The 27,821-nt window shown below is 46.7% G+C and overlaps 1 protein-coding gene across 1 annotated transcript in view; it reads right to left on the bottom strand.

The window, feature by feature from the left end:
- Positions 1–27,556, bottom strand: part of LOC134984685 (oocyte zinc finger protein XlCOF22-like) — a 37,090-nt gene extending 9,534 nt beyond the window's left edge. Inside the window, exons 1-5 of the mRNA XM_063950209.1 lie at positions 27,425–27,556; positions 26,836–26,867; positions 23,338–23,455; positions 23,161–23,258; positions 22,655–23,006 (exon numbers count right to left, since the gene is read on the bottom strand). Of these exons, the coding sequence (XP_063806279.1) occupies positions 22,655–23,006; positions 23,161–23,258; positions 23,338–23,410 (523 nt within the window). The 5' untranslated portion in view covers positions 23,411–23,455; positions 26,836–26,867; positions 27,425–27,556. The remainder of the gene's footprint in view (positions 1–22,654; positions 23,007–23,160; positions 23,259–23,337; positions 23,456–26,835; positions 26,868–27,424) is intronic.
- Between the last annotated feature and the right edge of the window lie 265 nt (positions 27,557–27,821).

Here is a 27,821-nt window from a genome sequence, read left to right as displayed (position 1 = left end):
ACATTTCTTCCATATGCAATGGTAATGTTTTGATGCGACCATCTGGCCGGCTTGGAGTATAGTCAAGATAACCTAGCCCGGAATCTCTTTCCTGGCAAAAATACTCCCAATATACTTCCATTGCATCAAACGTAGCCGTGGTAAGTCTGGATAGACGAACGGCCCCTGTGTAAGACGATCATCCTGAATTGGCAGAGGCCAGGGTCCTACGAGTAATAAGGCTAGAATGTCTACATACCAAGCCCTGCAGGGCCAGTCTGGGGCACTCAAAATTGCCTGAACCCTGTCCCTTTAAGTCCTTTGAGAACTCTTGGAATTAGAGGAACTGGAGGGAACAAGTACACCAACCAGTAAATCCACGGTGTCGCCAGAGAGTCCACTGCTGTGGCCTGTGGATCCCTTGTACCAGAACAGTAACGCAGAAGCTTCTTGGTCAGCTGAGAAACCAACAAGTCGATTTGCGGGTAGCCCACATTGATGAAATATCTTCTGAAACACTTGCGGGTAGAGGCCCCATTCCCCCAGGTGCAGATCGTGTCTACCGAGGAAGTCTGCTCCACAATTGTCTACTCCCGGAATTAATATGGCGGAAATGGCCTTAGGATTACGCTCCACCCAGGAGGAGTATATGTGACACCTCCCTTATTGCAGCACTGCTGTTTGGACCTCATTGTTGGTTTATGTAAGCCACAGTTGGTGCGTTTTCCGACCATACCTGTATGGCCTGATAATGAAGGCTATAAAGAGGTCAGCAAAAGGGCATTATAAATTGCCTTGAGTTCCAAAACATTTATTGAAAGGGAAGCCTCTTGATCAGACCACCTTCATTGGAACCAAGCCCCTAGGGTCACTGCACCCCAACCATGGAGGCTTGCATCCATTGTCAACAGAATCCAATCCTGAATTCGGAAGTGTCGACCCTCCAGGAGGGAGATCAGCAACCACCATAAGAGGGAAATCCTGGCGTTTGGTGAAAGGCATATCATCTGGCGTATGTGCAGATGTGACCCAGACCATTTGTCCAGCAGATCCAGCTGGAATGGTCATGCATGGTCTCTACCGTACCGAATTGCGTCGTAGGAGGCCATTATCTTTCCCAGTAAGCATATGCAAAGATGTACCGAGTTTTTGTTCAGCTTCAAAATGGAACATACCATCGTCTGAATTATCTTTGCCTTGTCCATAGGAAGGAACACCTTCTGAGACACCGTGTCCAATATCATTACCAGGAACTGAAGCCTCTGCGTAGGTTCTAGGTGGGATTTCTGCAGATTAAGAATCCACCCGTGATCCGTGAGTAGTCGTGTTTGAAGGCTGATCTTTTCCATCAACTGTGCTCTGAATATAGCCACTATGAGATCGTCCAAGTATGGAACGATGTTCACTTCCTGCTTGCGGAGTTGTAGCAACATCTCTGCCATCACCCCTGATAACACCCTCAGTGTCATTGAGAGACCGAAAGGCAAGGCCTGGATCTAGTAGTCAACAGTAAATTGTTGAATGCACCGTTGGCGCTCCCACTCTAAGAAAATTACGTGAAAGTCTTAATGGATAGTTCAAAAAATAAATTCTGTGTTTCACTTGGAAAATTCTTTTTTTCTTCTTCTTTCTAGATGACAATTCTTCTCCCACAACTAGTTCAGAATTATTCCTTATATGGAGGTATTTGTCATAAAGAGAAGAGAAAAGCACATATAGTGTAGTAGTTCAAAAAAGTTGGTTTATTTAGTTAAAATTCATAAGATACTCGTATCCAATAAAAGTGACAGATTCATTGTATAGTAAAATTGGAACCGTACCGTGTCATGCTCCCAGCATGGGGCGATGAGAAGAGCAAAAAATTGGAAGGTTCCGGAATTCCTTCCTCCTCCCCTCATGCAAAACACCGGCCGCAGGACCTGGTAGGGTTCTCCTGGTACTTTAGATGCAGGTAGATGGATCATGCAGTGCCGCCTTAGTCTTTTGGGTGATTGGGAGTCACCAGAATACACCCAGGACCACCTCCATTTTTATTAAGCGCTATTCTCTGTTCCATTTATATTTTGCCTTCTGGATCTAGTAGTGACTGTCCTGCAGTGCAAACATGAGGTAAGCCTGAAGAGGCAGCCATATTGGGATGTGAAGATATGCATCCTTAATATCCAGAGGAACCAGGAATTCCCCTTCTTCCATGTCACGCTTGGCTTGAGTTGGGGATCTGATGACTGATCATTGACTGGGGGAGCAGCTATCGGCACAGGAAGGAGACAAGGTGGCTGAATGTAGTTCTTACACATGGATTGAAGACTTAGGCCTGAAGATGTAGAGGAGTAGGCAATGAGGACAATGACCGAGAATGATACACTGAATAAAGAGGAATTCAGTTTTAATGAGACCTCAATCATACACAACGACTAGGAGAGAAGCCTGAGTGAATTCTGAAAGGTTAGTGACTTGTAAACGATGCTGAAGAATACTGAATGAAAAGATGACTTGTGATTTTTAAACAATGCTGAAGAGAGGATCGCTGAGAGCACCATCCGTAAACGGAGACCCATTACCAGACAGAGGGCCCAGTTGTTAAATCACAAGAGCAGGTGAACTGGGAGCAAAGGACTGCAATAACAGAACTGACCACCAGGCGGACACAACAGACCTGGGATACCAGGGGTTAACCTGGCAGAGTGCTCTGCAGGGCACCTTACAGCAGCAAGTAGCTTGAAGTACTGGCAACATAGCTAAGCATCAACCCCTTTTTATAAGGGAAGCCTGTATCGGATTGGCTGGTTATGAACTGGGATAGCTATTGACTTGGATTGGTCTCCAACATGGTGGCTCCCTGCACAGAGGACACATGTGGAACCAGCACACAGCCACTACCGCTGGCCTCAGCCTCCCAGGCGCAGCACTCCAGCAACAGGACACTTGAAAACAGACACCTCCGACTGACATGCTCCACTCCACAGGACCTGGACCCTGGCCTCCAGACACCCGGCAGCCGCACCAGAGGACCTCGCTGCTGTAGCTCCTATCCATCGCAGCGACACCAGCCAGCTAACAGGAAGGCCGCAGGGACCAGAACCGGAGACAAGACTCCGGATGCTGACATTCCAGACCTGAGACCACCGCTCTCAGAGACTCCATTTTGAAGTGGAAAACTCAGAAGAACGGGATCAGTGATTTGAATTTAAGATCGTCCCTACCGAACCACCCAGTTTCGGCATCACAAACAGGCCGGAAAAATAACCCCTGTATTGGAGTTGAGGCGGAACTGGAACAATGACCTGCGTCCGTAACAGTCTTCGTATGTCTTCTGCAAGGTTACTGTTTTGTGTGAAACTGGTAAGCCCAAGCTGAAGAATCTGAGGTGGGAGCGTTTGATACTCTAACCTGTACCTCTGGGAGAGTAGGTGTGTCACTCAGGGGTCCTGGCAGGAGCCTGCCCAAATGTGACTGAAACATTTGAGGCGAGCTCCCACATGTAAGGCCCCCAGAATCTGGGGCCAACCCTCATGCTGAGGTCATGGAAGAGGCTGAGCCTGAGCACTGCTCCTGTGAACCAGCGGCCGGTGGTCTGAGCGGTTTACCTCTGGGTCCTCTAGCGGCGTTGGAGGTACCTCTAGCCTTGCCCTTAAATCTGGCAACCTGAAAGGACTGCAGAATGGTGCCTGGGTAAGCACGTCCAGGCGGCGGAGCTGCAGACGGGGGATATGTGGACTTTCCAGCCGTGGCATGTGAAATCCACTTGTTCAATTCATCACCGAAACAAAGCCTCACCCGTAAAGGGAAGGCTCTCTACACCTCTCTTGGAATCAGTGTTTGCTGTCCACTGCCACAGCCATAACGCTCTGCACACCGACACCGCCATAGCCATTGAGCGAGCATTGATCAGGGCTATTTCCTAGATTGCTACCCACTGCAGAATCCTGTACATGTCACAGGAGTGTGAGAAGCTCAACCTGAGTCGTGTCAAAACCTTTCAGTATATTACTCGTCCATTTACTAATGGCCCTTGTAATACATCCATATGCAATTGTGGGTCTCTGAGCAACTCCCACTGCTGTGTAAATGTATTTAAAAGTAGTCTCAATGTTATAATCAGCAGAGTCTTTAAGGAAATAGCTCCTGGCACTGGCAGCAAGAAGTTTACGTGACAGCCAGGACATTGAAGTATCCACTGCAGGTGGATTTACCCACACCTTCCCATCCTCAGGGGGAAAAGGAAAGGATGACAGCAACCTCATAGGGATCTGAAATTTCTTGTCAGGATTAACCCACATTACTCTAAAGAGTGTGTTTCATTTCTTTGAGATAGGAAAGTAGCAGTAGCTTCTGATTTACAATTAAACATATTTTTTTGAACTGTGTCTGTCTCCTTATCAGGGATATTCATTACATCTCAAATAGAGTAGATAAGAGCTTCCACTCCCTGAGACATTAGCGTGCCCCTTTTTACATTTACCTCCCCCTCTTCCAGATCTGGCATCTTGACATCACAGACAGACAGACTGGAGAACTTGTGGTAGTGATCCTTTTTGGAAAATAAGTATAGGGGGCTGAGAGGATGGTCTGTGTTCTGAATTCTTGATCATAAAAATCAGCCATAGACTTCTTTTAAAATCCTGCCTCTCCTGCTTGGCAGTATCCAGTACAGATGAGATGTCTGTAATCATTCCTTTTATTGAGTCCAGCCACGCTGGCTCTTGAGTGCTGCTTCCTTGTGAAGGAGGGCTGCACTGTGCACACAACAGAGATCCCCCCGGGGGAGGGGAAATCCTTGTGCTGCAGGACTGGCATATGACCTTCTTACCTGACATACTGTACAGCATAATACACACACAGGAACAGGTTACATAACACAGTAACCCAGAGACCCTGCTAAGAATGAGAGGGAGAAACCAGCACACATTGCCTCTACAGCCAAAGCAGTGCTTTGCCGGCCAGTAACTAGGAACCTTAGATAAAGGACCTAGATTATTATATACACATACAGTATATCGCTCCACCCTACCACAAACCCCCTTGTACCTTGGGTAGGAAATAGCGCACTGATCCGCTGGTCCCGCTCTTCAGGAAGCCCCGCCCCCTTAATGGCGTGCAGTGTTCCCGCAATAGTTTATACTGGCAAGGTAATGTTTGCAAAGAAAATGGGATTAAAACCCCTTTTCAGCATCAGTGCCAGTGTGGGCTTGCATAGAGGGACAACAGCAGCACTTAAGCCGTGTGCCCGCTGCCCTAATGCCGCCATCTGTACCGGGGACCCCGGTTTAGTACTCACCACTCAATTAGGGGTGGTGGCATGCTGTGAGGAAGAGCTCCCGACGCAGGCAGACTGGTGCCAACCCGTCCTGCCTGAAAGTAACGAATTAAAATACAAGAAAACTCTCTGGAGCTCCAGAGAATGCACCCGGCTCCTTGGGCACATTTTTGTAAACTGAGTCTGGTAGGAGGGGCATAGAGGGGAGGAGCCAGCACACTCTGAAGAAGTTTTAAAGTGCCAGGCTCCAATGGACCCCATCTATACCCCATAGTACTAAGACAATACCAGTATCTCCTAGGATGTTAGAGAAAATAGGATTTTACATACCTACCGGTAAATCCTTTTCTTGTAGTCCGCAGAGGATGCTGGGGTCCATAATAGTACCATAGGGTAAAGACGAGTTCACCAGGAGCCATTGGCACTTTAAGAGTTTGAGAGTGTGGGCTCCCTCTATGCCCCTCCTACCAGATTCAGTCTAGAAACTGTGCCCGAGGAGACGGACATCTTCGAGAGAAGGAAATACACAGATAGTTGCAAAATTCATACACAACACACAACAATGCAAATCCGGCAACAGGCCGGAAAACTCAGCAACAGCTGAAACAATACTGAAACAGTAAAGAATGCAGAACTTACCTAGGAACCAGGCAGTACTGAACTAAACCACTGCAGGATAAAGACGCGCTGGGCTACGTGAAAAGGATTTACCGGTAGGTATATAAAATCCTATTTTCTCATACGTCCTAGAGGATGCTGGTGTCCACATTATGGTACCAAAGAACCCAGAACGTGCAGGAGAGCATGCAGGCTTCTGCAGAACTGCTTGACCAAATTTGAGGTCATCAGAGGCCAAGGTATCGAACTTGCAAAACTTAGCAAACGTTTTCAATCCAGACCAAGTAGCCTCTCGGCAAAGTTGCAAAGCTGAGACACCCTGGGCAACCGCCCAGGAAGAACCCACTTTACGAGTAGAGTGGGCCTTAACAGATTTTGGACACGGCAATACTGCCGTAGAATATGCATGCTGGATGGTGAACATGATCCAGCGAGAAATCGTCTGCTTAGAAGCAGGACATCCAATTTTCTTGGGATCATACAGGACAAACAGAGAGTCCGACTTTCTGTGATGAGCAGTCTTCTTCACATTGATCTTCAAAGCACTCACAACATCCAAAGCCTTTGAAGCAATTGAGGAGACAGTAGCCATTGGCACCACTATAGGTTGGTTGATATGAAAAGCTGACACAACCTTAGGAAGGAACTGTTGATGTGTCCCGAGTTCCACCCTATCCTCATGTAAGACCAAATAGGGACTTTAACAGTACAAGGCTCCCAATTCTGACACACGTCGCGCGGAAGCTAAGGCCAACAAAGTGACAGCCTTCCATGTGAGAAACTTGACCTCAACTTCCTGTAGAGGCTCAAACCAATCTGATTGCAGGAAATGCAACACCACATCCAAATCCCAGGGTGCCGTCGGTGCCACAAAGGGAGGCTGGATATGCAGAACCCCTTTCAAAAATGTCTGAACCTCAGGGAGGGCAGCCAGTTGTTTCTGGAAAAAAATGGATAAAGCCAAAATCTGAACCTTGAGGGATCCCAATCTCAGGCCCATATACACACCTGCTTGCAGGAATAGGAGAAAACGTTCCAGTTGAAACTCCACCACAGGAAGCTTCTTGGATTCACACCAAGACACATTTGTTCCAAATGCGATGGTAATGTTTAGACATTACCCCCTTCCTAGCCTGTATTAGAGTAGGAATAACAGTGCTAGGAATACCCTTCCGAGCTAAGATCTGGCGTTCAACCGCTATGCCGTCAAACGTAGCTGTGGTAAGTCCTGATAAGTGAACGGCCCCTGTATTAGAAGATCCTCCCGAAGAGGCAGAGGCCTTCGATCTTCCAGTAGTAGAACCAGCAGGTCCGCGTACCAAGCCCTCCTTGGCCAATCCGGAGCAATGAGGATTGCCAGAACCTTTGTTCTTTTTACGAGCTGTAGAACTCTTGAAATGAGAGGAAGTGGTGGGAACACATACACTGACGGAAACACCCACGGTGTCACCAGTGCGTCCACCGCCACTGCTTGTGGGTCTCTCGACCTGGAATAGTACCTCTGCAGCTTCTTGTTGAGGTGGGAGGCCACCATGTCTATGTGAGGAACCCCCCACCAACCGATTACCTCGTCAAACACCTCCGAGTCGAGGCCCCACGCTCCTGGATGGAGATTGTGTCTGCTAAGGAAGTCTGCTTCCCAGTGTCCACTCCCGGAATTAAGATTGCTGACATCGCCACCGCGTGTCTTTCTGCCCAGAGCAGGATTCTTGTCACCTCTGACATTGCAGCCCTGCTCTTCGTTCCGCCTTGTAGGTTTATGTAGGCCACTGTGGTCACGTTGTCCGAATGCACCTGAACAGCCCGATCCTGTAGAAGGTGTGCTTGAAGAAGGCGGTTGTACACGGCTCTTAGCTCCAGAATATTTATTGGAAGAAGGGATTCCTGACTTGACCACATTCCTTGGAAGGTTATCCCTTGAGTGACTGCTCCCCAACCTCTGAGACTTGCATCCGTGGTCAGAAGGATCCAGTCCTGAACCCCGTACCTTCGGCCCCCCAGAAGGTGAGGCAGTTGCAGCCACCAGAGGAGCAAACTCCTTGCTTTTGGTGACAGACGTATCCTCTGGTGCATGTGTAGGCGAGATCCCGACCACTGGTCCAGAAGATCCAGTTGAAAGGACTGAGCATGAAACCTTCTGTACTGCAAAGCCTCGTATGAGGCAACCATCTTCCCCAGAAGGCGGATGCACTGATGAACTGATACCCGGGTAGGCTTCAAGACATCCCGGATCACTGTTTGTATCACCCACGCTATCTCCGCCGGGAGAAACACCATCTGCACCTCCGTGTCGAGGATCATCCCCAGGAAAGACAGCCTACTTGACGGCTCCAGATGAGACTTGGGAAGGTTGAGGATCCAACCGTGCTCCCTGAGCAGATGCGTCGTGAGAGCAATGGACCGTAACAACTTCTCCCTGGATGACGCCTTGATCAGCAGATCGTCCAGATATGGAATTTTGTTCACCCCTGCTTGCGAAGGAGAACCATCATCTCTGCCATCACCTTGGTGAAGACCCTCGGTGCTGAGGAGAGACCGAATGGTAGTGCATGAAACTGATAGTGATCGTCTAACAGTGCAAACCTGATATAAGCCTGATGCAGCGACCAACTCGGAATGTGGAGGTACGCATCCTTGATGTCCAGGGACACCAGGAACTCGCCCTCCACCAGACCGCACATCACTTCTCTCAGAGGCTCCATTTTGAACTTGAACTCCTTTAGATAAGGGTTCAACAACTTCAAATTCAAGATTGGCCTGACCGAACCATCCGGCTTCGGTACCATAAAAAGGTTCGAATAGTAACCCTTGCTCAGCTGATGAGGCGGAACTCGAACAATGACTTCTGACACACCAATTTTTTTATGGTGTGCAGAAGGATTTCCCTGTCTGCCAGCAAAGCCAGCAAGCCTGGCTTGAAGAATCGGTGAGGTGGAAGAGTTTGAAACTCCACCCTGTACCCCCGGGACACAATATCCTGCACCCAGGGATCCAGGCTGGACGACACCCAGACGTGGCTGAAATGTCGGAGTCTTGCTCCCACCTGACTGACCTCCAGGCTGGGCAGTCCACCGTCATGCTGTAGACTCTGAGGCACCAGAAGCAGGCTTCCTGTCCTGGGAACCTGCGGGTGCAGATTTCTTGGATTCGGCTCGACCACCTCTGAAGAAGGTGTGAGCGGGTTTGTTCTTTCTAGTCCAAGCGGGCCGAAAGGCCTGTGACGTGTTGGGAGTAAAAGGTTTCTTCATAGCCGATGCAGCTGAGGGAAGAAAAGGAGACTTACCCTCAGTAGCCGTGGCAATTCACACATCCAACGCCTCCCCAAAAAGAGCCTGACCTGTATAGGGTAGGTTCTCCACACTTTTCCTGGATTCCGCGTCCGCAGACCATTGGCGCAGCCAGAGACCGCTGCGAGCCGAGACAGACATGGCGGAGATCCCCACAGCCATGGAACCCAGATCCTTCATACATTAGATTCTACCAGGAACCCTGCAGAATCCTGTATGTTACGTAAAAACAAATCAACGTCACCTTTATCCATTACAGTCAAGTCCTCCTGCAGAGTGATCACTTCGCTCTTGCTTTAGAAAGCCATGCACAGGCGTAAATATAATTGAGCGTAGCATCAACCCTGCGATCTGCCGGGTCTTTCAACGCGGTGGATCCCGGGATCTGTAAGACCACCTGCTTCAACAGTCTGGAGACAGACGCGTCAACTATAGGCGGGGTCTCCCATTTTTTTCTATCTTCCACAGGAAAGGGAAAAGCTACCAGAACCCTTTTAGGAATCTGGATTTTTTTCTCTGGGTTTTCCCAGGATTTTTAAAATATAGCATTTAATTCCTTAGATGCAGGTGAGCGGGGCTTTCTTACTATCCGTGAAAAAAGCCTCCTCAACCTGTTCAACACATCCCACATGGCCTCAGTTATCAACTGCACCCCCTTAGCAAGTGATGCCGTCCCCCTCAACACATCCCCGTCACCGTCTGCAGTGTCAGAATCGGTATCCGTGTCATCCTGCGTAATGTGGGCAAGATCACGTTTGTGAGAATGTACCGCAGGGGACCCCGAGGGAACAGGACCGGGACATACAGCCATAGAGGACTGTAATACCTGAGTGGCAGTTTCAGTCCTAGCAACCCTTTCAGAAATCTGAGAAATAGTCCCCCTAAGAGAGGCTAACCACTCCGGTTACCTAGCCGGGATCTGCGCTACAACAGGGCAATCCTGATTACATGGGGTGGGATCTTCCTGTGAAGAGATATCCTCTGCAGCATATGAGACAGAGACTCTAGACATGTTTGCTGCTATACCCCACACACACACACAGGGGAGGGCAGACAGAGTCCCCCCCCCCACCCCCCCCCAAGAATGGCAGAGAGACACAGAGATTGGAGCCAACCCACACACAGCGCTGACTGTGCTCCTATTATATAATAGGACACACAGTCTTATTACAGCCCCCCCCTTCTACAACCCCCTGGTACCGTATACAGATAACTGGAGTTGCTGTGGAGGGACCTGTTCTTCCTTCTAGTTCAGTGCAGGCAGGAAAATGGCGCTGGAACGCTGCTGGGTCCGTTCTGAGAAGCTCCACCCCCGTAATGGCGCTGTCTTCCCGCTTTTCATGGATTATACTGGCCTGAGGAAAAGGTGCTGGCTGAGATCCGTGAACCCCGACAGGCTGCTGGACCAGTGGAAGGGTAGGCGCTGGCCCAGGGCGCCCCTCACAGCGCCGCACCATGTGCTGCTGAGCCTTCCCAGGAGCTCCCTCCCCGCTGCCGCCGTCTTCACACCGGCCCCCCGCTTGTCAGTGACTCACTCACCACTTCTTCAGCTCTGTAAGGGGTCGGCGGCATGCTGCTGGGGCGAGCGGTCCCCTGTGGCAGAGAACAATCAGACCCCCCCGGAGCTCAGTGTCCAGTCAGCGGAGACAGTGGCTCAGACCCCGCAGGGTGGACACTACTCCCCCCCTTAGTCCCTCGCTGCAGGGAGGCTGTTGCCAGCAGCCTCCCTGTAAAAAAATAAACTCTAAATTAAACTTCACTAGAAAAGCTCAGGAGAGCTCCCCTAGCTGTGACCAGCTCCTCCGGGCACATTTTCTAAACGGAGTCTGGTAGGAGGGGCATAGAGGGAGGAGCCAGCCCACACTATTAAACTCTTAAAGTGCCAATGGTTCGTGGTGGACCTGTCTATACCCCATAGTACTAATATGGACCCCAGCATCCTCTAGAACGTAAGAGAAAGTTGGATATTCTTGTTGACACTTTACCTAAACCAATCCCGGAGGAGCTGTCTTCCGTCTCGGAGTGATATGATAAAGGAGTAAGACTGTTGCAGACACTCAGAGTCTGTTTCCTACTGTAACATGTGCCAACTGGGACTAAGTTACTGGGCATGGATCTATTTTTGGGCCAGAATTATTTGCTCTTGTTATGGGTATAAAACGTATATTTTTATCTTTATTTCCTGTGCTATATAATTGCTATATGGTCTGATATTCTTTCCACTGTTACATTTCATAATACCTTTCTAGAATGTTTGGGTGTTCAGGTAAAGCATGACTGATCCATGTAACATCCTGTTGCCCTTATAACTGTGTTGGTAGAACCTAAACTGGATAACAGACCAGGTTCTTGGCCTTTACCTCCTTTGGATACATTGGTTACATTGAGATTTGATATTTCTTTGTACAGTTGTGTGACCGGAGAGACTAACCAGCCACACGTGTAATGGCGGCTGCGGCACTGAAGGGGTCAATCCTCAGCTGCCAGGCACCATTTGGACAATAGGCGCTTGGCGTCGCTGTTAAACGTACTTACGGCGCTGGGCGCGGACTGTTTAAAAGTTTGTTTAATGATGTGTTTTAACATGTCATATGTAGTGCTCTGTGCACAATTGTAGGATTGCATGTTTAACTGTATTTATATTCAAGATATGGTCACCTGTATTTTAGAGGGGAAAATGCACTTACTATATCTGCTTTGAATAAGGATCTCCTATCCTCTGGAAATAAGAAGTGACAAGCTAATCGCCTCTGCTAGCAGAGAGGTGTGAATGACAATACCTTTTGATGTGTAAGTTCCTTAGAGAAAGATATTCCTCACGGGGATCTCCTTATCCCATATATAAAGTCTATAGGCTTGGAACCTGTTTCATCCTGTAGCTGATTTAATTGATATACGAACCCTGAATGGCAGATGCAGGAAGAAAGACTGTTTGTTTGTGTTGTAGCCTTTCCTGTTGTAATCCCAAACACTGGGTTTGCCTGGAGATGTGAATGAGACAGAAACATTTGTATTTTGAAGCTACGTGATAAATTTATCAATAGTGAATGTTAAACTGATACCAAACGTTGTCTGTGTGACAGGAAGGAGGATATTGTTTTATTGCACTTATCTCCTTTTGAAATGTCATTTACTTATTGGTATTTTGTAAGATATCCTGATTGGATAGAAAGGGCTCAGGGAGGACATGATCCCCTGTTGTACTGTGTGGAAAATTGACATAAAAAGGAGGCATGTGAGCATGCAGAGTGTATTATACCAACTACTTTCTGCTATGAACATCTTGCTGTATGCTGTTTCCCCTAGCAACAGGGAAGAGTTCTCTTTAGATCTATTTGTTGGCATTAAAACATCATCTGCCTCAGGCCTATGCAAAACATAGCCCCGTTCTCTGGCTGTCCCGGGAGTACCCCAACGTCTCCAAGTTCCGCCTTCCGCCAGCTACTGGTAGAGGCCTAGTGGGGATTCGTCCATACCACACAGATAAGGCAGCGTGTCGACACATACAGAGCAGAACCGTGCTTCCAAACGCCACGGCAGGTTAGGAGTTTGGTGGTGGCAGCATAAACCCGCCCACAGCGCTGTGGGTGGAGTCAGTAACAGGCAGTTACTGACGGTAAGCGGGAATCCCCTATGTGGCCAGGTCCCGTGTGAACTGAGCATCCATTCTGTGTACTGGGGACGGGACGCGAAAGCGGTGAGGACTTTCGTACAAGACCGTCCGGTCACAAGTTGTTACTATGATGACTAGATTTTGCACTCTCGTATGGCTACTTGGGGTAGTCGGTGAGTTTCCCTTTTAGGCCCGGCCGCCACCTTTTTCTGCCTTTCTGTCACAGTTCCCTAGTGACGGAATCTCTAGCTCCTTTATGGACGCTATTTCTGTTTGTCTACCATTTTTGTTCCCTATTTTATTTTTTCTGTGATTTGATAGTTTGAAGTATGCACACGCCCTACAGACTCTATTGGACTTTGCACAGATGATCCTAGATGTTTCATACCATGATCTGATCTCTCTGTATCACGGTGACGTTTTTAAGTCTTAATGTAAAAGGTCTTAATTCTCCCTGTGAGAGATGTCTTGCATTAAAATATTTCGCTGACCAGAAGGCGGCGGTGGTAGCCATTCAGGAATCACATGTTCCATTGCACTCTCCCCCTCAGTTTACCAATAACTACCCAGCATGCTCTATCTCCTGTGGTGTAGCCATCCTTTCCCATAGATCCTGCCCCTTTCACCTGGAAAGCAAGTGGGTGGAATGCAGTGGTAGATTTTGGATTCTAGTTGGGAAAATTCATTATAAATATGTCACCCTCACTTCTCTCTATGCCCCTCATGCCAGACAGCCCCAATTTATTAAATTTTTTTTTTTTCAAAAGCTACAACTAATTGCACTTCTCCTTATGGGAGATGTTACTCTTGCTCCAGACCCTCATCTTGATAGATCCACCACTACTGATGAACAGACCAGTAACGCCGCCCGTTCCTTAGCTTCCTCATGCTCCCTTTATTAGCTGAATCTGACCTCTATAACACTTGGAGAATTAGACATCCAGGTGTGCGTGATTATAGTTATTACTCTGCTGTACACAGGTCATATTAGAGAATAGACCATCTTCTAGGTCGTTACAATTGATTCCTCACATTGATATATTTCTGTATGGGGTGATATTTGTAACTACTTTTTAGATGCCATTTTGTTCATGTATAACTCCATTTTGTATATGTATGACCTCATTGCTCTATATATGTACATGTTATTAGGATTAGTGCTTTAGACACCAGTTAGAAATATAGATCTCTAACCTTTGACCTAGTGTGAAGGACATAGTGAGTGGGAAGAATATACACAGCTTTTAAGCTGGCTGATTATAATAGATATATCTATACCTATTATCAGCATCTCAGATGGAAACTGTCTAGTAAGATGTTTGGGGTATTGTATACATAAGTAGGTGAAAGGGGACAGTTGCCCAGGATAAGATAAATGATGTTATACTGAGTGACTACTGCACCCAGCATCACACACCCTGAGTGTAATATCTGGTAAGACAATGTTAGTGTATCCTTGCAGGGTATAAAGTCTAGAGACTTACACATAACAGGTTAGTTCTGATTGAAGCTAGTTCTGTCTGCAGCGGATATAGACTTCATAAACCCACCTCAGTTTAATAAATTCAGAGTTATTCAAGAGGGACCCTGAGGGCGACTGAACTATACTGTTTAAACTACATAATGGATGACCATCATCTGGGACAGATCATGAAACATCTGAGATAAGAGCGGAGTATTCTAATTTGTTCTTCCTATTACTGTAACTGAGTATAACTTGTTATTTGCAGGTTCTCATTGTTGTAACTTAGAGAAATAAATGCTTATCCTTTATAATATGTCCTGTGTCAGTCTCCATATTTATCACATTGTATCCCAGAACCTGGTGACTTGAATTTTTCTACCGACAGTAATTTCATGGTCTGATCACACCCCTCTGATAGGGTCCTGGTCGCCTTTTCCCCGCTACTCCTCCTTTAGCACCTTGGAGATTGTAGGATTATATAGTAATGGATGCGGAAGGCACTAGAATTTTGCAAAAGACACTGTCCTCCTACTTAGACGTGAACGCTCCTGAAGATACTTCCAATAGGAACCACTGGTGTGCCCTTAAGGCCATGGATCAGAAGCCAGAGAAGGCCGTCATTCTAGTGCCAGGGGACAGGTAATCAGCAGGGAATGTGCAGGATCCTCAATGCTGGTTCCCATACACAAGCTCAATAAATGTATTATATACCTAAGGCGACGGTAGCAAGACTCAGATGCTGCCAACTCAGTAACAGGAGCCGTTCATTAGCCAATTCCCTGAGGCCGGCTGATACAGGAGCATGTGGATACATGACAGGGGCTGCGCCAGATATTTCCTAAGCATTACGAGGCATGAGGAGCCCCGAACCTGCGCCCCAGCTAGCAGCCGCACCATGCCACAAATAATACACATTCATAGCGTACATAATATAGCATGTAATATATGTAGTTATAGTAGACATACCATCAATAACTCTATTACTCTTAAGTCCACAGTATCCACAGGATATACATTGGGATATGAGGTAGCATCAGAGGATTGGCACCAACGATCAAAAGCTTTCGACCTCCGAGAATGCAATGGGCCAGTCTTCTATATCCCCACCTCCTGGTTCAGGCAATTCAGTTCTTTTCCAAAGCTCAAGGCAGGAGCATCATTGACAGCCCTAACGAGGCGAGAAGAACACACATGCACACCCTTCCGTACAAGAAGGAAAAGGTTAGTAGGTGTAAGAATCAGCAAATCAGGTGCGTCAGGGTGGAATCCATGTGGACTTAGGAGAAATAGAGTTATCGACGGTAAGTCTACCATAGTTACATATTTCTCCTGCAGGGTCCACAGTAGTATCCACAGGATATACATTGGGATGTCCCAAAGCAAATTTAGTGGAGGGGACGCTCCTGATTGGACAGGAGAATCCTTCGCCCCAAATGTAGCATCCTGAGAGGCAAAGGTATCAAAGGCATAATGCCTAATGAATATGTTGATGGAAGACCATGTGGCTGCCTTATATATCAGTTCAGCTGAGGCACCACTACTATACAGGTAGAATGAGACATTAGCCGGAATAGGGAGTTCAGCACGAGAGTAACCTTCCGGGATAGTATTTTGAAGCCACCTCGCCAGCGTTTGCTTGTCCGCAGACAATACCCTCTTGTGGAATCCATAGAGCACAAAGAGAGTTGGATATATTCTTGCCACACACAGTAATAAATACAAGCAGAAGATAGTTTCCTTGTTCTAAGCATTGTTTGAAATAGCTATTGAGAAAATCCTCTAGATTTAAGGATGGACGTCTTAAGAGCCATACCACCAAAGACAGCCAATCCCAATGCCTGTGACAACAAGGACCCTGCAACAGCAGATCTGGACGTTGATGCAGTAGCCACGGAGTGTCCACTGATAGTCTCTGTAGATCTGTGTACCAGCGCCTTCTGGGCCATGCTGGAGCTATTAGAATCCCAGTGCCCTTTCCTTGTTTGACCTTCCGAATCACCATGGGTAACAGGGCGATTGGTGGAAACACATAGGCTAGCTGAAAGTCCCATCTCACTGACCGAACATCCACGAAGATCGCTTTGGTATCCTTTGTTCTTGACCCATATGCGGGTACTTCGAAATTCTGCTGAGAGGCCTTGAGGTCTATCTCCGGCAGCCCCCACTTGTCTCCCAGACTCTGGAAGACCTCTGGGTGTAAAACCCATCCGCTTGCATGAATGGCCAGTTTAGGAGCCCCGGAACAAATACTGCGGACAATGCTGGATGATGAAGTTCTGCCCATCTTAATGTGCGTCTTACCTCCTTCATTGCCTTTTGACTGCGCGTTCCTCCTTGATGATTGAGGCACGCTACTGCCGTTGCATTGTCAGAACAAATTTGAACCGGTTTCCCCTGAAGAAAGTCCTTTGCCTGAGTGAGTGCCATATATATGACCCAAAGTTCCAATAAATTTATCGGCAGGCAACTTTCTTCCTTGATCCACAGCCCCTGGAAGCTACCTTTTTCTGACACTGCTCCCCAGCCCTGAAAACTTGCATCCGTAATCAGCACCTCCCAATCTGAGATCCAATAGGGTCTCCCTTTGGTCAGATGGGACACCAGGCTAATGACCTCCATACTTCCAGAGGAAGGACCATAGTTTGAGTTTTTATTGTCTGATGTAACCCATTCCATTTGGAAAGGATCAGACATTGAAGAGAACTTGAATGGAATTGAGCATACTCCACCATGTTGAATGTCGACACCATTGATCCCATCACATACATAGCTGCATAAATTGATACCCTTTGAATTTGTAGCAAATCCTGAATCCTCAACTGTATTGTGGATATTTTGTTCAGAGGTAAAAACACTCTGAAGACTGGAATCCAATACAGCCCCCTAAGTGCATCATCCGTTGTGATGGACCCAGGGACGACTTTTCCCAATTTTTGAGCCAACCGTGTCTCTGGAAACAAGCTATTTTCTGTTGCAGATGACACTGAAGCAATTCCTGAGATTGTGCAAGAATTAATAAATCATCTAGGGAACGGAAAAATCCTTATCCCCTGTCAACAGAGATAAGCCACCATTACCACCATATTTTTGGTGAACACTTTTGGAGCTGTGGCCATTCCACATGGTAGGGCCTGAAACTGAAAGTGTTGCTGGAGGATGGTAAACCTGAGATAGCACTGATGGGACAGTGCTATAGGAACATGCAGGTAAGCATCCTGGATATCAAGGGATACCATAAAATCCTCCGGCTCCATGGCCAAAATAATGGAAGGTAAAGTCTCCATATGAAATGGAGGCACCCAAATGTACTTGTTCAGCACCTTGAGATTGAGTATGGGCCGGAACAACCCATTTGGCTTCTGGACTAGAAACAGGTTGGAATAGAAACCTTGTCCTTGTTGCACAGGAGGAACTGGAATTATCACTCCTGACTGAAGCAACCTCTGAACTGCCTCTTGTAAGGCCCTGGCCTTTGTTTCTACTGAAGACGGGCTGGTACAAAAAAACCTTTGTGGAGGGTGCTTCTTGAAGGCAAACGCATAACCGTGAGATACCGCTTCTTGCACCCAGGCATCTGTGGTGGACTGCTGCCAGATCTGTGCAAAATGAAGAAGTCGGCCTCCCACCCTGGGGTCCTCCAGGTGGAGGCCCGCACCATCAGCCTGATGGCTTATCTTCTGGTTTGGAAGCAGGCCTTCTGGTAAGCCCAGTGCTTTTTAGTCTTTCCAGACTTGTCTGATTGGGACTGTTTGCCGAAAAACTTTTCCTTTCGCTTTTCCTTGGGTCCGAAAGAACCGAAAAGCTGAAAAATTAGGTTTAGACTTGTAAGTAGAAGAAAACTTCGCTTTCTTAGAGTCTGCTTCTGACTCCAAAATACTGTTTAATTCTTTACCAAAAAGAATATCTCCAGTAAAAGGCAAAGACTCTAGAACCTCCTTGGACTCTGAGACAGCTTCCCATGTACGTAGCCAGACCGCTCTGCGAGCTGCTACAGCTGAGGCTGATGCTTGAGAGGCAATAGTACCCATGTCCAAGGCTGCTTCTTCCATAAACATAGCCGCCTGTTTAATATGTGCAAAATGGGATTTTTGCTCTCTAGATGCCAATGCATCAGCCCAGCGGCCGTTGCTTTTGCCATCCAGGCTGAAGCCATGGCTGGTCTCACAATTGCCCCAGACAAGGAGAAAATGGTTTTTAAAAAAACATCTATTTTTCTATCCGTAACATCATATAATGATGTTGAAGGCAGAAGTAATGTATATTTTCACACTAATCGAATGACGTGCGTATCTATTTTGGGAGCCACCTCCCTTTTTAAACAGTTCCCAGCTGGAAGAGGATAATGGGAATTCCATTTCTTTGGAATTCTAAACTTCTTACTGGGTGTTACCCAAGCCTCTTGCATAATCTCCGTCAGCTGTTCTGACCCCAGAAATTCAGTTCTGACTGTTTTGGGATGTTTAAACACAGGAGCATTGGATTTTAACAAAGGCTCTGCTGCCTCCTATAAGGATAGAATGGCTTTCATAGAACTAATTAGCTCAGGTATAACCACTGAGATGGGACCTTCATCCTCGTCTCTGTATGCAGACCCAGAATGTGAGGAATCCTCATCCTCCCAAGTGTCTCCTTCTGAAACGTGTAGACTGTGAGGATGTTGTTTCATGTCTGTGTGATTTATTTTCCACAGGCCTTTCAGCCTGTTTTTCTTGTAAGGGTTAACAGGGTAACCTATCCCTAGTATAGGAGCTGGCATTATCCACTCAGCTATATTGTATAATGTCTGTGCAAAAGAAGCCCACAGGGGTTCAACTTGAGCCTGTGCCTGCCTTGGATTATTCAGGAGGCTTTGGTGAAAGCTAAAACAATTGGTTAAAAAGACTCAGGGTGGGACTACCCCCTGTTGAACTGTATGTTGGTTTGAGATAAAAAGATGAGGCCTATGAGCTTCAGAGGTGGATTAGACCATTTTCACTCTGCTGTAAACAACTTGCTGTATTGCAGTTGCCGGTAGCAAATAGGGAACAGTCTTTTTTAAGACTGGGTAAATAAAACATCTTCTGCCTCAAGACGACTGCTTCATCTTGTGACTTGCAGGGCTAAGCGAAACTTAGGTCCGTTTTTCGGCTGTCCAGGGTACACCCAGCATCTCCAAGCTCCGCCTTCCACCTGCTACCGTGCTGTGCTTGGTCAAGCAACTATTGGAGATTCGTCAATACCACACAGGGGTGGTAAGACAGCGTGTTGACGCATACAGAGCAGAGCAGTGGTTCCAGACCCCACTAAATAGGAGTCTGGTGGTGGCTGCATAGAATCCGCCCACTGCGTAGTGGGTGGAATCAGTAACAGGCGGTTACTGATGGTAAGCGGGAATCCCCTATTTGGCCAGGTCCCGTGTGACCTAAACTCCATTCTGTGACTGGGGCCGGGACGGGATCCGGACTGAAAGTCGACAGTAACTAGGTCGACAATGTCTAGGTCGATAACTATTGGTCGACAGTAACTAGGTCGACAGGGTCAAAAGGTCGACAGGGTCAAAAGGTCGACATGTTCTAGGTCGACATGTCAAAAGGTCGACATGAGTTTTTCACAATTTTTTTCTTTTTTTGAACCTTTTCATACTTAACGATCCACTTGGACTACGATTGGAACGGTAATCTGTGCCGCGCGAAGTGGTAGCGGAGCGAAGGCACCATGCGAGGGGACGCGGTGCACTAATTGGGGTTCCCGGTCACTCTACGAAGAAAATGACACCAAAATAACATTAAAAATTCATGTCGACCTTTTGACCTGTCGACCTAGAACATGTCGACCTTTTGACCCTGTCGACCTTTTGACCCTGTCGACCTAGTTACTGTCGACCAATAGTGGTCGACCTAGACATTGTTGACCTAGTTACTATCGACTTTCAATACCACACCCGGCCGGGACGCAAGGCGGTGAGGGCTTTCGTAAGCACCGTCCGATCACAATGGTAAACAAATCACACACCTGTACTGTGTTAACTACACAATTTGTGACTGAAATCACTTTAACAAGCTATAAAGTAACATACAATCTGATACTTCCCTGCTTTGCACCAGCATTGAGGATTGAAATATACCCAAAAACTGACAGAAATAGTAAAGTCAGCAATCACACTAGCAATCAGTCACAGGTTATTAATTAGTATTATAAGCAATATGATCACATAATCAACTACAGATACATTTCAAGTATGTAGGAGAAACATATTACTGCATTACCTTGTATAGGATATTTAACGTATTCAGTCGCACAGCGAAAGAAACAGCAGTAATAGTTTACAGACTCATATGCATCAGGCATTTATCTAACTCCTCGTACCCAATGGTAGGTAGAGACTTAGTGCTGTATCACCTGTCTCAGGAGAGTGGGATACAGGGAGATTTCACCCCCGCTTCCAGGATGGATCAGTACTTTAGTGAACGCTGAGGGGATCCATACGCAAATAGTGTACACCAATGCCCAGTGAACACAACACTGAACACACATGCACCAGTCACACAGCCGCCTATACTGCGACCGGGTCCTTTTAGATACACAGCGTCTCAGACGGAAACCCCAGGGAACCCGGCCTCACACTAATCCCTGGAGCCTATGATCCCTGGGGCCTAGTGCTGGTGCACCCGAGGTGGCAGCCGCATCAGCGACTGTTCAGTAGTCCCCACCCTGAGAACAGTGCGGCTGTGTCTCGCATCTCCCCCACTAAGCAGAACTGATGCCTGACCTTCTTCCCATTCTCCGGCCGCAGCCTGGTAACGTCAGCTGGACTTGCTAGTACATCCTACACAGGTGCCCGCTGAAACAGCACTGAACACGTGCGTAAGCGTTGTCGTGACCGGGCGGGAAGTTGTTGGAGCGACTCATTCTAAGGTGGCGTGTAAGACGCTTTTTAGAAAACTCGCTCAAAAAAGTTAAGACAACAAAAATAAATTTAATAACGAGCTTAGGGATTCCAAAATCAGCAGTCCAAAGATCGTGTTCCAGCTCCTGCCGCACCAACAAAAAAACTGAATTCCCTGAGCCAGGAGGCGGGATATAGGAGACTGGCCTGTTGCATTCTGGGAGGCCGAAACCTTTTGATCATTACTGCCAATCCGCTGACGATACCTCATATCCCAATGTATATCCTGTGGATACTACTGTGAACCCTGCAGGTGAAAACATAGGTACCACACAGTGACATGATGTGAGGGGGAGAGAAGGAGAATAATAGAGGCTGATGGCTCCTGATGTATGAGATACACCAGAGAGTGTGGGCAGGAGACTGGTCAGATCTCTGGGCTGGTAACACAGTGACATGATGTGAGGGGGAGAGCAGGAGTATAATAGGGGCTGATGTCTCCTGATGTATAAGATACACCAGAGAGTGTGGGGAGGAGACTGGTCAGATCTCTGGGCTGGTAACACACAGTGACATGATGTGAGGGGGAGAGGAGTATAATAGGGGCTGATGGCTCCTGATGTATGAGATACACCAGAGAGTGTGGGGAGGAGACTGGTCAGATCTCTGGGCTGGTAACACACAGTGACATGATGTGAGGGGGAGCAGGAGTATAATAGGAGATGATGGCTCCTGATGTATAAGACACACGAGACAGTGTGGGGAGGAGACTGGTTAGATCTCTGGGCTGGTAACACACAGTGACATGATGTGAGGGGGAGAGGAGTATAATAGGGGCTGATGGCTCCTGATGTATGAGATACACCAGAGAGTGTGGGGAGGAGACTGGTCAGATCTATGGGCTGGTAACACACAGTGACATGATGTGAGGGGGAGAGCAGGAGTATAATAGGAGCTGATGGGTCCTGATGTATGAGATACACCAGAGAGAGTGTGGAGAAGACTGGTCAGATCTCTGGGCTGGTAACACACAGTGACATGATGTGAGGGGGAGAGCAGGAGTATAATAGGGGCTGATGGCTCCTGATGTATGAGATACACCAGAGAGTGTGGGGAGGAGACTGGTCAGATCTCTGGGCTGGTAACACACAGTGACATGATGTGAGGGGGAGAGGAGTATAATAGGAGCTGATGGCTCCTGATGTATGAGATACACCAGAGAGTGTGGGGAGGAGACTGGTCAGATCTCTGGGCTGGTAACACACAGTGACATGATGTGAGGAGGAGAGCAGAAGTATAATAGGTGCTGATGGCTCCTGATGTCTGAGATCCACCAGAGAGTGTGGGGAGGAGACTGGTCAGATCTCTGGGCTGGTAACACACAGTGACATGATGTGAGGGGGCGAGCAGGAGTATACTAGGGGCTGATGGCTCCTGACTCCCCCACTGGGAAAATACATATTCCTCATTAGTTTGTACTGACAGAGGAGGGTGTAGTATAAGAGATTGCTGTAGTGACTGAGCAAGGAGAATATGTGACTCTTTTCTGTAATAAGTGTTTATTACTCACCTGTGCTGATATCCGTAGGGATCTCCTCTTCCTTACACTGCTGATCACCCCTCACATACGTCTCTTCTTCTCCCTCTATACTTTCTGCCTTTATATCAGTCACATACGTCTCTTCTTCTCCCTCTATATCTTCTGCCTTTATATCAGTCACATACGTCTCTTCTTCTCCCTCTATATCTTCTGCCTTTATATCAGTCACATACGTCTCTTTTTCTCCCTCTATATCTTCTGCCTTTATATCAGTCACATACGTCTCTTCTTCTCCCTCTATATCTTCTACCTTAATATCAGTCACATACGTTTCTTCTTCTTCCTCTATATCTTCTGCCTTTATACGAGAAAGACGTTCTACCTAAATAACCCAAAAAATACAATGACATTTGGATACTGTTTGATTAAACTGAGCTGAAACAGTATAATATCAGTGTATAAGACACACAGCTACTCTACAGATCATATAGTGACAGTCACTTAGGTTTATTGGGGAGAACCCATAGCCCACCTACCTGATCCTCCTGTGGGATCCTGTGATTCTCCTCTGTACAATCCTGGGAATACAGAGGACGGGGACATCTCTCTGGGGTATCTCTGTTACTGGGCCCATCTGTAGGAGACAAACAGTGACTGAGTACAATGTATATATGTGATTATCAGATGATGTGTGTATATAGGGGCCCCCATACCTGCTCTTCCCTGTACAATACAGGACAGTCTCCTCTTACCCAGTGATGTGAGGGGCAGGTGATTCTCCATCATCACGTCCTCATACAGACCTCTTTGTTCCTCTATATACTCCTCCTCCTGCATGGAGACATAGACAGTGACATCCTGACACCTTATAGCAGGGCTGGCCAAACCGGTCTTCGAGATCTACCAACAGTTCATGTTTTCCAGGCCTCCTGGAGATCTGTAGAATTGTCAGTTAGGAATGAATTCAGCACATCTTAATTAGTAATGACTACACCTGTGCACCAGCTAGGTGGTCTGGAAAATGTGAACTGTTGGTAGATCTCGAGGACTAGTTTGGCCAGCTCTGTCTTATAGGAACCTGACACACACAGTGATACAGTCATCACCCAGACACATCCCCTGGTGTTACTGTATTATGTCCCATTCCCAGCAGTCACCTCTCCAGTCATCACCCAGACATGCCCCCTGGTGTTACTGTATAATGCCCCATTCCCAGCAGTCATCTCTCCAGTCATCACCCAGACACATCCCCTGGTGTTACTGTACTCCCAAGTCTCCTCAGACCCCAGTCATGTCTCTGTATTATTACTATAGATATAAGTGACGATATTGTGACGCTCCCAGATCCCCTCACCTTCCCAGTCATGTCCCTGTATTATTACTATAGATATAAGTGATGTCGCTGTGACGCTCCCAGATCCCCTCACCTCCCCAGTCATGTCCCTGTATTATTACTATAGATATAGGTGACGATATTGTGACGCTCCCAGATCCCCTCACCTCCCCAGTCATGTCCCTGTATTATTACTATAGATATAAGTGACGATATTGTGACGCTCCCAGATCCCCTCACCTTCCCAGTCATGTCCCTGTATTATTACTATAGATATAAGTGATGTTATTGTGACGCTCCCAGATCCCCTCACCTCCCCAGTCATGTCCCTGTATTATTACTGTAGTACTGTAGTGATTTGAAGGCCTTGGGACACTATGAGGGGGAAAATCAATAATGAATGTGTAGATCTATAAAGTAATAGAGATGCTGCCAACTGATGTATACCGTATATGTGATAATAACTTGGATCTTTCTAGTGATCCAATAATGTATAGTGTGTTTATGCTATTATTCTGTGCATGCTGAAGGTGAGGGGACTCTGGTAAGCGTGCAGTGCGCGGGGGAGATCACGGAGAAGCTTCCAGAGGTCCCGTGTGCTGAGAGAGGTGGCTGGGCGCGTGTAGTGGCGGTTTTGTTGGTGGGCTGACTAAGGGGAGAGAAAAAGGCTGGCGGCTGAGACGAGGGAGCTTACAGAAAGGCGGTTCCCTGTCAGTGAGAGAGCCACTGTGGGGGAAAGGAATTGGATGTCTTCCGCTGTGGGTGAGAAGCGCTGTGTTAATTTCCCCTGGTGGACGCCGAGCAGGGACGTCCCGGTGCCTGGTTGTCATGGAGAGTGCTGGGAGGCGGAGCGCTGGCGGGGCAGGCTAGTACATGGAAGGAGATCGCAGTTCGGGCAGCAGCTACCAGGAGTCCAGCAGTAGCAGACAGTCCCCCCCCCTCCCCCCGAGGCAGAGCTGTGCCCCTCATCCCATCCAACCTGAAGGAAGACAGAAAGAGCCCGGTTGTTGGTGGATGTTGAGTCGGGGGGAGGTCCAGACCGGGCACACTATCATTGTAAGTGCAGGATGCCCCCATATAAATCCTGCTAATCTGCATACTTCCCTATCATCCTTTAAATATTAAAGTACCAGCCCCCAGCACAGTAACACAGGGACCAGCAGCATCGGTGGATCTGAGAAGTACAAATAGCACCTCTAGAGACTTCATATCCATTAGATAATGACCAGCAGGGTAGCAGTCATTAAGAGTGCGGTGGTGTATAATGATGAAAGCAGCTCAGAGAGGGCGCAGGGTCACCTAAACTTGGAAATGATACACTAGGGAGACTAAGCACCCCTCGCCTATCAGAGACAGGTGCCAATAACCGGGACTTCTGTACGTTCTGGAGCCACACCCACGGATCTACAGTGGGGCTATGCTTATACTGGGACAGGTAACACAGATCATCACCCCACTATATGTAATGAGTAGACCACGGGTGTCATGGATTCCGGGGTGGAGAGCTCCACGTACTACCTTCCTGTTTCAGGTTGTCTAGGAGCGCTACAATTAGATCTTCCATGGAAACCATGCTATTCATTGCCGTGAAGTAGGGATTGCTCAACAATCGTGAGGACAATTGCTCCACGTGGATACCCATATAACCCGGAGTACTTCTTATACACAGACACGAAAGGGCCCCAACCGTGCACGATTATAGTAAGAGAACCCGGGTGGTTTTTCAAACGCAGCCCCACAACTTTCTTGTGGAATCGTATGCTCTGTATTGCATGCATTACCTTATGTATAGGTGGAGTATATTATTATGTATAGGTGGGGTATATTATTATGTATAGGTGGGATATATTATTATGTATAGGTGGGGTATATTATTATGTATAGGTGGGGTATATTATTATTATGTATAGGTGGGGTATATTATTATGTATAGGTGGGATATATTATTATGTATAGGTGGGGTATATTATTATGTATAGGTGGGGTATATTATTATGTATAGGTGGGGTATATTATTATGTATAGGTGGGGTATATTATGTATAGGTGGGATATATTATTATGTATAGGTGGGGTATATTATTATGTATAGGTGGGGTATATTATTACGTATAGGTGGGGTATATTATTACGTATAGGTGGGGTATATTATTATGTATAGGTGGGGTATATTATGTATAGGAGGGGTATATTATTATGTATAGGTGGGGTATATTATTATGTATAGGTGGGATATATTATTATGTATAGGTGGGGTATATTATTATGTATAGGTGGGGTATATTATTATGTATAGGAGGGGTATATTATTATGTATAGGTGGGGTATATTATTATGTATAGGTGGGGTATATTATTATGTATAGGTGGGGTATATTATTATGTATAGGTGGGGTATATTATTATGTATTGGTGGGGTATATTATTATGTATAGGTGGAGTATATTATTATGTATAGGTGGGGTATATTATTATGTATAGGTGGGGTATATTATTATGTATAGGTGGGGTATATTATTATGTATAGGTGGGGTATATTATTATGTATAGGTGGGGTATATTATTATGTATAGGTGGGGTATATTATTGTGTATAGGTGGGGTATATTATTGTGTATAGGTGGGGTATATTATTGTGTATAGGTGGGGTATATTATTATGTATAGGTGGAGTATATTATTATGTATAGGTGGGGTATATTATTATGTATAGGTGGGGTATATTATTATGTATAGGTGGGGTATATTATTATGTATAGGTGGGGTATATTATTATGTATAGGTGGGGTATATTATTAGAACGGTTCATGGTTTGAGTATTATATGATATAACTGTATAAAGTGGCCTATAACTTCTTACATATTAAAACTAGTATACTTACCGGTGGAACTGTCTTCGTATCTGTGGAAGAGCCTGAAATCACAAAGGAAAGGTACGATAGGTAAATGTGCATAGTCCTATCTGGTTACATCACATACTAATGTTATAGGCGACCACTACAGGGGTAGGGTATTTCTTAAGCAATTAGAGTATTGGGCTCTAAATAGCTTGGGTGGAGGCACATTGCACGCATACACTGTACCCCCATGTAAAAGAGGAGTTACATTACTATAGATATGTGATGTCACTGTATAATAATAATAATAACAACTACAACAACAGGACACCTTAGGCCGCTCCCCCTGTATAATAATAATAATAACAACAGGACACAACAGGCTGCTCCCTCTGTATAATAATAACAGGACACCACAGGCCGCTCCCTCTGTATAATAATACCAGGGCACCACATGCTGCTCCCCCTGTATAATAATAACAACAACAACAGGACACCTTAGGCCGCTCCCCCTGTATAATAATAATAATAACAGGACACCACAGGCTGCTCCCCCTGTATAGTAATAACAACAGGACACCACAGGCTGCTCCCCCTGTATAGTAATAATAACAGGACACCACAGGCTACTCACCCTGTATAGTAATAATAACAGGACACCACAGGCTGCTCCCCTGTATAATAATAATATTAGGACACCACAGGCTGCTCCCCTGTATAATAATAATAACAGGACACCACAGGCTGCTCCCCCTGTATAGTAAGACGCCATTACCTGATCTCCACGGTCACTGGGAGGCTGAAACGGTCGATGAAAACTCACTTCCTGTATGTGGAACGCACAATACGGAAGTAAGCTGGAAAGCACAGTCCGGAAGTAGGGCATGATTGGCACAGGCTGCTTACTGGTTACTGGCCCCTCCCCTCCTTCGACCCGCCCACAGCTCAGAGCTCTGCTAATTAATATTAAGATATATGTCCTCAGTGCAGGAGGCCGGCGGCCATTTTCTTGTAGACCAGTCCGGCTGCAG

The sequence above is a fragment of the Pseudophryne corroboree genome (assembly GCF_028390025.1).
Source record: "Pseudophryne corroboree isolate aPseCor3 chromosome 3 unlocalized genomic scaffold, aPseCor3.hap2 SUPER_3_unloc_73, whole genome shotgun sequence".
NCBI lineage: Eukaryota > Metazoa > Chordata > Amphibia > Anura > Myobatrachidae > Pseudophryne > Pseudophryne corroboree.
The sequence above is the reverse complement of the archived record's forward strand: the minus strand, read 5'-3'. Positions and strand labels throughout refer to the sequence as shown.